General features: G+C 31.7%; 2 protein-coding genes across 2 annotated transcripts; one reads left to right on the forward strand and one right to left on the reverse strand.

Annotated features, from left to right (window-relative positions):
- The first annotated feature begins 1,586 nt into the window (after positions 1–1,586).
- Positions 1,587–5,035, forward strand: LOC104112495 (acyltransferase GLAUCE). Its single transcript, XM_009622430.4, has 2 exons — positions 1,587–2,110; positions 3,900–5,035. The coding sequence occupies exons 1-2, from the start codon at positions 1,655–1,657 to the stop codon at positions 4,812–4,814; spliced, it is 1,371 nt and encodes a 456-aa protein (XP_009620725.1). The 5' UTR covers positions 1,587–1,654; the 3' UTR covers positions 4,815–5,035.
- Positions 5,036–5,864: 829 nt separating this feature from the next.
- Positions 5,865–9,954, reverse strand: LOC104112494 (protein VERNALIZATION 3). The gene is made up of 4 exons (XM_009622429.4): positions 9,679–9,954; positions 8,552–8,613; positions 6,758–6,798; positions 5,865–6,255 (listed from the first exon to the last, which is right to left on the reverse strand). Exons 1-4 carry the CDS (start codon positions 9,880–9,882, stop codon positions 6,029–6,031), a joined length of 534 nt encoding a protein of 177 aa, XP_009620724.1. The 5' UTR covers positions 9,883–9,954; the 3' UTR covers positions 5,865–6,028.
- Positions 9,955–12,160: the final 2,206 nt, after the last annotated feature.

Raw genomic sequence — 12,160 nt, forward strand, 5'->3', positions numbered from 1 at the left:
CATCAATCTAACAACTCAACCGATTCTTAAATGTTATTGCCGAGTTATTAATTGTAAAGTAGAAAGGGTACGTCATGGAGTTCTCATGACCTTTGTTTTGTTGGAATCAACTTGCTAAAAGAAAAGGCTACAAAATTAGGCTGAATTCTTATCACGTTAGCACCTTTCTCCTTTATTTACAAAAGTATTTTCAGAAAGTTGAAGACCTTTTATATTTAAAGCAAACTCAGTATTATTCTTAATTAGTATAGTTGCTAAAAGTAGGTAAAGAGTCTATACTTAAGAAATGATTTGTTTTCATACATCTAAATTCTTACTACAGTTGGTAAAATAGTTTTAAAGCAAGAATGATATTTCAAGTTTATAAATTAAAAAAAGGAGAAAAGTTAACATAAATAGTTGCACACTCAATCACTTAAACTAAAAATAGTTTGATGATATATATTATACGTATAATTCATGTATGAAATGTATATAATCATATATAATCAATATATATTATATTTATACCGTCTAGAAAAAGTAAACGATGAATCATGCTGGCTATTTGTGTAAATACTCCAAACAACAAAATTTAGTGAAGAGTATATGTAGTATAAGTTTTCTTGTTTAAAGTGGCAGGTTAGTGTCATAGGTTCTTGAGTGACTAACAAGATTTTTTAACAGAAATTTCTTAACCTATCTATGTTTTTTTCTGCCTTAATGCTTCTATGCTTTTGACCTTTAATTCAACAACAATAACCCGATATCCGAATAAATGAGAAGGATTGCGATAAATTAATGGCCAAAATAAACCGTATCAATAACCAACATATCATATAGGAGAACAGAATATTGTTCAATAATCAAGTAATCATTTAGATGCAAATCTCATAGTGGATCAATTAACAATACAAGAATAATAATACGATAAGGATAATGACTATAGATTTAAAGATGCATAAGGTAAGGAGAAAAAGGGGAAAAAAAGAGCTTCAAGTGAATAGTGTATGAGATATCGGACGTCTTAGAGAAATTAATCTAAATAATTGTTTGCCCTAAAAATAGTCGATATATATAGTTTATGTATACCGATTAAGAGTTGTTAATATTTTTGGCCGAGCGTCCAATTGCGTATCTTTCCTGACTTTTTACTAGCTGCTCGAGTCCGATAAGAAATCGATCTTTATACAAATAACCGACCAAATTCATTATTTACTTTTTTTAGTCATATACATAGATTATACACATATAATTCATAAATTAAGCATATATTATATCTCCACCGACTATTTTTAATTTAATTAGTTGGATGAGCGACTATTTCAATTAATTTTTCTACCTTTAAAACTCTAGGCAATTGCCAGTAGTATATGACATCCTCGAGAAGATATTAAAGACAAGCTGTACTGATACTGAAATCACATAAATGTAACTATTATTAGATTTAAACCAGTAAACTTCTTACAAATGTCACACATCCAGCTTTTTTTCTATATATCTTGTTCTTACCTAAAACATGTACAACCATGTGACTGAAAAATATCACCAAAATCACTTCCTTTCCCCTTTCACTTTACATAATTTTAGTACTATAAATACATACAACTCTAAGCTACCAAAACAAAACACACCACACACAAGAAACACAAAAAATTATATCACTATATTCAATATGGGAACTCTTTATCAACCCCACGAATCAACTATTCAAGAACTTAAGGTCACAATTCAAGACACAAGCTTAGTTTTTCCTTCAGAAGAAACTCAGAAAAAACCTATGTTTTTATCAAATATTGATCAAGTCCTCAATTTTGATGTCCAAACGTTGCATTTTTTTCCTGCCAATTCTGAATTTCCACCAGAAATTGTGAAAGAAAAACTCCGAAACGCGTTATCGAAAGTACTAGTTCCATATGATTTTTTGGCTGGGAGGCTTAAGATGAATCACCAAATTGGAAGGTTGGAAATAGATTGTAATGCAGAAGGGGCTGTATTTGTTGTAGCTTCAAGTGAATTAACATTAAAAGAAATTGGTGATTTGGTTTATCCTAATCCTGGATTTAGACAACTTATAACTCAGAGTATTGATCTCTTGGAAAAAGATGATAAACCACTTTGCATTATCCAGGTATGAAACATGTCCTTTAGGTACTGCGCTCTCTGTTCCAGTTTATATGATACTGTTATTATTTTCGGAGTCAAACAACTTTTGTCTTGATCACAACTTTCTCGTATACAATTTATTACTTTTAATTATATAAATTAGAAAGTTGTGATTTTGTTGTAGTTTAATCAAGCTTCTAATTATGTAAATTTAATTTATTTTTAAAACATTATAAAATGATGTCTAGATTTAGACCGAAAACTTGTATGTTTGTTTTTCGTACTCCGAACAGTTTCATTCTTTATCAATGATTTATGTAGTGACGACATAAATTTTTTTATACTATCAATATAATTTTAACAGATTATATAGGTTATTAGTTTATCTTTTAGGTTCTTAAATCATGCTTAATACGTTGAGAGTTATTTATTATACTGTCAGTACATTGTAACATAAAGTCGTTTCTATTTCAATTGTTTCCTAATTATTATTGATATGGTCAGGGTATAAGTTGCTTGCATAACCATATATAGAAATTTAATAAAGTTTCATGGACAATTCATTTAAAATAAATCGCCTATATGTGGCTTTAGTAATTATAGGAAATCTTAAGAGATCTATCAATAGTTCGCTTATAGAAAGTCACTTATCCACCCACAAGTTTGCCACTATTAATTTTGGTCCCAAAATATTTGTTTGTCTCTATTTCTTGTGACTTCCTCCTTTTTTTTAAAGACTAATCTTATAATTGTCAAATTCTCATCTGAATATTTCTCTCACTTGAAATGTTTTTGCTAATAATAATTTTTTTAAAAAAATATAATGTTCGTCGCATTGTGAAAGAGCTCTTCTTTTCTCTCCCAAAAGAAAAGAGAAGAAGGTAAGAATTAAAAATTGGCCTTTTTAAGAAATGTATTTTATTTCCATTAAAGGTAACATTAAATGAGTAGCTTTAATTATTGTAATATTGGACCTAGCTAGAATAGAAGCGCAGAGCAGTCATTAATTAATTCTCTTCGAGTTTTTACCAAATGCCAACTACTCAATGATACAAATAATGCCAATGTTTTGGGCGGCCTCCTATATCAGGATAAGTAAATGATGTTCTTTCACATCTTGTCTCATCTTTGATGTTAATTAACAACAAAGGTGAATTTAAGATGGATTTTATAGTTTAATTCAACTCATTATTTTCAAATCGAATTATATATACATATGATAAAAATTAAAAAATTTAAGAAAATATACTTATACTAAATTTATCTATATGACCAATCATTTTCAACACCTAACAATGTGAAATTGTTACTCTTTTGTTTTTATTCATTAGTTAAAAAGGATAAGAACAAAATTTTTTCACTTGGTATCCCCCATTTTACTTTTTCATAGACAAATTTGGGGTCATATATACTTTTAAGGTTAAGCCTTCGCCTATTACGCAGCTCTCCTAGCTTTTCAAAAGACAATAAACACAAGATTAATATTGATCTTAGAAGATTAAGATCCATAATTTATTATTGAGACACATTGGCATTAAATTCCATGTGCATGCTAAATTACATATCATTGTCAAGCCACATTAAATGATCATAAATGGGTTTGAGAACCATATTTCTTCTCCAAAGCCACAAGATTTGGTCATGCGACAGATATAACCATTTATTTTTTTAGAATTTTTATACAAATAATCGGCCAAAATTATAATTTATTTTCTTAGACAGTATACATAAATTATACATGATTGAACACATTTATATATATATATTGGATGAGCTGTTTAGGTAAATTTTTTAATTGTTTTTACCTCTTTTAGGTGACATCATTTAAGTGTGGTGGTTTTGCAATGGGCACATCAACAAATCACATAACCTTTGATGGAACAAGCTACAAGATTTTCTTACAAAACTTAGCTTCTCAAGCATTTGGTGATGACAAGCCCTTAGCTATTGTCCCATGCAATGATCGTTCTCTTTTAGCCGCTCGATCACCACCACGTGTCGATTTCCCACATCCTGAATTACTCAAATTGGAAGTCCCTATAGGTGAAGAACTAAATCCTACAGTATTTGAAACCCTAGAAGAAGAGCTTGTGTTCAAAATATTTAAGCTTAATTCAAGTGACATTAGTTCATTGAAGGACAAGGCAAAAGACGAAAATGCCCCTCATGCAAAAGTTACAAGTTTTAATGTGGTAACTGCTTATGTATGGAAATGCAAGGCATTATCTTTTGATGTTGAGAACAATTCAGAGAGAATTTCCACTGTTTTATTTGCTGTTGATATAAGGCCAAGGCTAAATCCACCATTACCAAAATCATACACTGGAAATGCTGTTTTGACTTCCTATGCTTCCGCCACGTGTCACGAGCTCGAAGAATGGCCATTTTGTAAAATTGTGGCTATGGTATCAAAAGGGGCTATGAGAATGACTGATGAATATGCTAGAAGTGCAATAGATTGGGGAGAATTTTATAAGGGATTTCCAAATGGAGAATTTTTAATTTCTTCTTGGTGGAGATTAGGGTTTTCTGAAGTGGAATACCCTTGGGGAAAACCTAAGTATAGTTGTCCAGTGGTTAGCCATAGAAAAGATATTATTTTGTTGTTCCCTAATATTGATGATGGTATTACAAGCAGCAGCAATGATGGGGTCAATATTTTGGTTGCTCTTCCTATCAAACAGATGGAGAAATTTGAATCCTATTTTAATAAGTTTTTGTTGGCTTAAGATAATACTTTTTTTTAAAAAAAAATGAAAGATTCTTATATATATATGTTGTAAACATGATGAATGTTGAAAATTATTTGTATGGTGCTTCTAAAATTATTATTATTATAAAGGATGATTTGCACAAATTTTTTTTTTTTGGGAAGGGTTTATTGTAATAAATGACGGAATTTGATATATGGTTGTTTATATAATAATATATATAAAGATCTTGGCGTGCATACTTGTGGATGATGTGTTACATAGGTACTTTTTGACTTTTCCTATAGAGAAATATTTATTAGTGTTTGATTCATATTTATACATAAGAAGTCAACACAATGGCGTAGCTACCCCATTACAAGGGTGGTTGAACACACTCCATTGATTTCGTTGAAAAATTATAATGTGTATATAAATTAAATACTATTTTATATGGTTATATATTATATTTGAACACCCTTCATATAGTTGAGAGTGATAATCCAGCGGTAGCGGTTCAGGGTGTTCAAATGACGTATTGTTCACGAGTTCAAATTTCTGCCTATTTTATTTGCCAAAATTAAACGTAGACCACCATGTGTGGCCAATTTGATTCTTTTTCAATCTAAAATTTTTTCTAATAAAAAAACTCTTAAAATTTAAAATTTGTGTAGAAATAAATAACTAATTTAAAAAGTACTTTTTAACTAAAAAATTATTTCTTAAATAAATTTTATAATTTAAAAGTCAAGCTCTACAAAAAATTCTTCAACAAAAGCTCTTTACAAACTGCAAATTCTCTCGACTCTCTCTTTTCTTTAGTTTTATGCTTACTTTTATTAGTAAAATTTTTGATGATGTCTTTTTTTATTTTTATTTTTTTGATATGATTTATAAAATTATAGTTCTATTAAAAGTTTTTTTTAAGCTAAATGTTGTGTAGTAATATTTTGTTATACGATTCATTGATGAAAAAATTATTGACCTGTTTAAGATTTGAATTCCTTGAGGGAATTCCTGGCTATGTCACTGCTCCAACGAGAGTAATACTTGAAATGATAATCCATAAAAAATACCAAAGTGCACGTATTTTCCCAACGAGTATATTAACTTATTTTATTTCTTGGATATAATGTCATACATTGCCAAAAGGGAGAGCTAGGATTTTGAGTTCATGAGTTTCTGATCCTAGAAAAGACAATTTGCCGGGTTTTAGATAAATTATTTATACATATATATTAAACAGATGCATATTATAGTCGACGGCCACCAGTGCCATTTTCCCTTTGGCCATTAAAGTAAACAGCAGCAACAGGTAAGCCAAGATTATGAAGCTGTGCAAAATCTCTTGTGTTGAAATTCTGACGACTTTGAGGAGCATAGACATTATTTTCTCGACGTAATTGCAGAAATAGCACGAAAACAAACCGATGTATTCCTATTGTAGGCCTTGGGCTCTCATAGGATACCACTTCATTGCCTATAAATTAACCCAATAAACAATCAAATAAACAAAACATAAATTAAAAATCATGTCTACTCCTCGGATTTTTCAAAAATTATGTCTGATGTGTGTCGGCAGTGGCGGTGCCACATACACTGAAGGGTGGTCAGTTGAACACTCTTCATCGAAAATTTATATTGTTCATATAAAAAATTATAATGTATATATAAATCAAAATTTACTTTTTATACATATATATTAAATCTTGAACACCCTTACTGAAATTTCTGATTTCGCTATTATATAGCGGATCCTCTAAAAGTAATATATTTTTTAAGGATCCAATACGAATGCAACAATTTTTTTGAGAATCCACGCAACATAACTTATGGCTACTTTTAACTCTCAATTTTACGTTGTCTTTGTCTACTTATAACCCTAAAGGAAAAAAAAATACTATTTCCTCGTTTCGAAAAGAATGATGAAATATAAGAGTAATAAAAATCGTACGTGATTAGAATGAAGGACAGAGACTTACCGAAGTTTACTCCTGTAGTTGCTGGGATATCAGTGACCAACCTAGCAAAGAATCAGCGCACTTGTTGAAATTGGGTAATTCCAAAAATGTTTTTTTTTTTTTTGCAATATGATATTCTTAAATTATCTGTAAAAGAATATGATATTTTTCGACCATATTTTATGAAACAAAAGTGAGTATAAGTTTTATTTCTAGCATTTGTATTCCATAGACTTTTCTTGACTTGTTACATAAATAGCCGGACAAATTTATTGTTTGTTTTTCCTAGCCGATATACATAGATTATGCACTGATTATATATAGTTATACATATATTATACATGAATAATACTTATATTATACACATATCAGCTAGTTACATAAATAGCCGGACAAATTTATATAGTTACGCTAATTTTGAAATTTAGTTGCGCTGTTCAAGCTCCCGTTTAAATCTTTTTTTTCCCCGCAGTTCTCATATAGTCTAAACAATCGGAATTTGTTAAATAGTTGACGAATAAATCAAAGGTTCTCTTTTGGCAAAATTTAAAGAACCCAATCTGTTCAGAAGTATGATTTCTATTCTTTCCAAGATACTCAATCCAGAAAGATCGGATTGAAGTGAATATATGCGAGAGCTACTGAAAATTGCCATATGTAGATTACAATGATAGAAATGTTGAAGTGTGTTAAAAAGTAGGTGAAAATCACGAGAAATTAGGATTTAAATTAATTCAAAAAGATAAGAACTCTTTCATTTTTGGAAAAATGACATTGTATATCTGCTTTAAAAATAATAGCCGAAAAGTATATATATATATATATATATATATATATATATATATATATATATATATATATATAGAGAGAGAGAGAGAATACATTTATGTATATATAAAAAATATATAATTTTATATCCTTTTACCGCTATCGGATGCAGAGGGGGACGCATATGATGACTTAAGGGGTTACCAGCACCCAAAAACTTCGGCAAAAACTCCATATATACTTGCAAATATTTTAAAAAAATAGCCAGATATTAGCATAGACCTCCGCACCAATCTTTGAACAGTGATAAATTTTTATTGAATGTCATGATACCCCGTTTTAGTGGGCAAAATTAGAGTGGTATAAAGCTATCAGAGAAATCCGATATATTGGAAATTCTTATTATCACTGGTACGAGAATCATGCTTCTTTGAACTTTGAGGAATAACAGTGAAGGAACTTAAGGGCTCATTTGGGACAGAGATAAGGGATAATTAATTTTGGGATTAAATTTGAGATAAGTTTATCCCAAGTTTGGTTGAGATAAAATCGTGATATAACTAATCCCGGAATTAATTATCCCGAAATTATAGTATTTTTTTATCCCCATGGGAGGGTGGGATAACTAATTCCGGAATAACTAATCCCGAAATAATTAATCATAGGATAACTTGTTTCCGAACCAAACAATTCTTTAAAGTACAAGAATGCAATACTTAAGATTTGAACATGCAGTCTAAAGTGATTATATTCTTATGCCACTTTTTTATTAAATTAAGAGCTTATTTATATGAGATCGAACAATTTGTGTATGTATTAAATAAATTTGTTTTAGTGTATTAATATAATATAATTTTCTGGCGAAACAAATTCAAGTGAACCTCCTTTAATACACCCCAACGCCTAGACCTCAAACTCAAAACCACCTCTCACTTTCCAGAAAGCATAAGAAGAAAGAACAGTAAAACGAACATTTTAGTATTAATGGTGTAAAAATTAATTATATTGTCAGTATATATAAATTAAATCGACAAACTATATACTGACCAGTGCAAATACTCTCTCATGTTTGGGTTGGTTGGGGTCGGAGCATCAGGATCCACCATAACCTTAAAAAACAAGCGAAATTCCAAACATGTCTTGATAATTATTTCCAGAATAAGAAAACTACATGAAAAATCATGAAACCCTAGATTATACACTTGATTGTGTACAACTAGTGCAAAGGAACAAGAAATAATGGTATATATGGCTGGCCTTTGTTTTATTTTGTATGATGTAATTTGACTGGACACAATAGTTTAAGAATGAAGGAATTAAATAACTTTTTGTACATACCAAAAGTATCATAAGAACCCGTGCTCTTAAACAGTCATGATATTTCTGTGGTTATAAATAAATGTTATTAAGGGTAAAATGAAGAGATCACCTATAGAAAGACACAAATCTCATGTTCCCGTCTGAAATCCATAGAAATCTATGCTTTTCGATGAAAAGTCCGTTGGAAACATTTTTAGTAATGATTTCAATATAGAAAGGTGTTATTCTTCGTAGAACAGATAAAAACTGAAGACGAAAAGAGTGATATATAAAATGAATATAGGATTACCAGAGTGTAAAAGTTGCAAACATCTGCCCCTCCAATAACATGTCATGGTATTTCTATAGCTATAAGAACATGTTATTAAGGGTAAAATAAAAAGATCAAAGATAGAAATACACAAATCTCACGTGTTCATCCGAAATCCGTCGAAAACCTAAGCTTTCCGATGAAAAGTCTGTCAAAAACATTTCTAATATGGGTTTCAATATAGAAAGGTGTTATTCTTCGTAGAACAGATAAAAATAGAATAACGAAAAGAGTGATATATAAAATGAATATAGGATGTTTACTAGAGTGTTAAAGGTGCAAACATCTACCCCTCCAAGAACATGTCATGACATTTCTATGGCTATAAGAACATGCTTTAACGGTAAAATAAAAAAAATCATAGTGAAAGACGCAATTCTCACGTGTCCATTCGAAATCCGTCGAAAACCTAAGCTTTCCGACGAAAAGTCTGTCACAACAATTGTAATAGTGGTTTCAATACAGAAAGATGTTATTCTTCATCGAATAGACAAAAACAGAAAGACGGAAAGAGTGATATATAAAATGAATATAGGATATTTACCAGAGTGTAAAAGTTGCAAGCATCCGCCCCTCCAATCTCAATCCTAGGCTGGTGAATAACCTGAGAAGGCCTAAAGTCACAGCCATTAATAACCTCTCTACTGTTGTAAACCACTCTTAGGTCAATAGATCTTGTAAATGGATCCAAAACATCTCCAATCACTCTACCAAGTACCAATGTGTCTCTTCCTCTTGCCATTTTCATACTAACACTTTTTGCTTAAATGAGATTTATTTCTTGCTTTAATACAGTTTCTTGCATGAACTCAATGAATATGAGCAAAGGGTGTAGCTAACTATGACTATTTATAGTATGTTATATGTATGTTTGAGTATCTAAATATATGCTTCATGTCTTTTTGTGCCATTCCAAGAATCTAAACCTTTTTTATTCTTCTCTTTTTCTGCTACTTGGATATATATACCGTTATATTCGATCATCTTTCTGCAACTCAAAAACTTCCATACACGCAAGAGTTTATCAATCTTATTTGTTCTCATCTTCTTTCTATGCAACAAGTAGAAAATATCAACAGTGACAATATTGTTTAACTTCCTTGAGTTACTAGGAGCTGAGATTTCTTAGCTTTGTTAGGTGACAAAGTAAAGAATAATTACATTATCAACGTATTTTAAGCTACTATAACAGATAAGTGCAATCCAAATTAAAAGAGATGCATCATGTCATTCTAATGGCTGGCTTATGTGTTGAACAGAAGGATTTGAAAATGGAAGAACATCCCTATATGTGATTTGAGGCATGAGATTGAGGGTAGCTGAGAGACATGGGGAGGGGGGGAGTTACATGACAGGCTTGGGTACGGTTATTACCAATTAAAGAGGCCACAATTAAAGGATCCTCATTTTAGCTTAGTTCGTATATAATTGGTAAATATATATGTTTACCCGTAAAACGGTACAGTTGAATTTATACATGATTTATAGATAAGTGAATTAATTTGATCCAAAAAATAACAGATGAATTAGACAGAAATATAAGACTTAGCCTTAAAATTGGAATAAACCGACAGATATCTTAGTTTCGAGCGCAGAGCTACCGGGAGCAATAAGAACAGTGCAAATAAGCAAGAAAGTAAAATGCTATTTGAACTTTTGATGAAGTATAGTATATGCTTGTTAGAAAATTTCGTGTCCTTACAATGATGATAGAGCTCACTATTTATAGTTACACCTAGGGAACAAGGTCCTAGGATTAAGCTCCTCTTTAATGATAATTATGAGGGCAATTGAAGAATGTGTAACGGTGGGCAGTGAATGCCATATTCTCTGTAATGGAGCATGCACTTAATGCTGTAGAATATTTTTCATTGAATACTACCAGATGACGTCATTTATTTTGTCTTTATGAGTATCATTCTCTCCGATGACAAGCGAGATCATTGCCTTCGGGTTTGGTTATCTTCTGTCTTCAGTTCCACATGTCGCTTTCTCATGCGATCATTAAATATGAATATATTTTACCCCATACAGATAGTCCCCCTACTTTCTGGTGGCATAACTTTGTGCCACCAGAAAGTTGGTAGAGATACCTTTCTTGGCGGAAAATTCTCTGACACCCTCTAAAAAGTTTCTGACAATTGATTAGACGGACGCCTCTCCATATTTAATGCCCCGAACACACGTCATCCCACGATTCAGCATCACTTTTGCCGGTTATCGAGGTAATTATGGCCACGATTTTAGCCGCCTATTCCTTTACTTATACGTATCAAACTTCTTCATTTATGCTTCATAATTCTCTAAAATTTCTCAAACTCTCTTCACTCAACTCGTATTTTGTTCTTTAACCTTCTTCTTGAAAAAAAAACCTTCATTCCTTTCTGATAAAAAATGGCCTCTTCTTCTAGAAACCCTAGTTCTTCAAAGAACAAAAGTAAAGCTGATGCTTCTGCTCCTCCTTCGGTGAGCTCCATCATCCCAAAGAGTCTTGTCACAACTAAAGACTTTGAAGAAAAGTATCCTTCCACCCACCCTCGTACGTGGACCGTTACGTATACCCTTCTTCCATCTGTTCTTCCAGTATTTTTGTTGTGAAGGAAGAGTGCCATTGTCAAGATTTAGACATTATCGCTCCTAACATAGCGGAGTGGATAACCTTACCTAAGAAGGGTTTTACGTATTTTTATACGTATCCCTTCACTTTCGGGCCGTTCTCTTTGAATGGAGAGCTTGACTCTGTCATCGTGGAGTTCTGCATCCTCTACCAGGTATGTCTGGTACAAGTAAGTCCTTATGTGTGGAGGACAGTCACTTGTCTTCGGCGTATGTGCCAGGATACAGGAGAGGAGCTAACCCTAGCTCAATTGATAAACCTTTATTCCCCCAAGATCTTCCGCGGGGGAATGATAAATTTGAGCAAGCGTGGCCACCATACTCTGTTGTCCAGGATGGATGATGACAACGACCGTGGGTGGATGGAACAGTTCGTTGCAGTCGCCACCAGTGACATCATTCCGGCCATG

This window comes from Nicotiana tomentosiformis, chromosome 5 (assembly GCF_000390325.3).
Source record: "Nicotiana tomentosiformis chromosome 5, ASM39032v3, whole genome shotgun sequence".
NCBI lineage: Eukaryota > Viridiplantae > Streptophyta > Magnoliopsida > Solanales > Solanaceae > Nicotiana > Nicotiana tomentosiformis.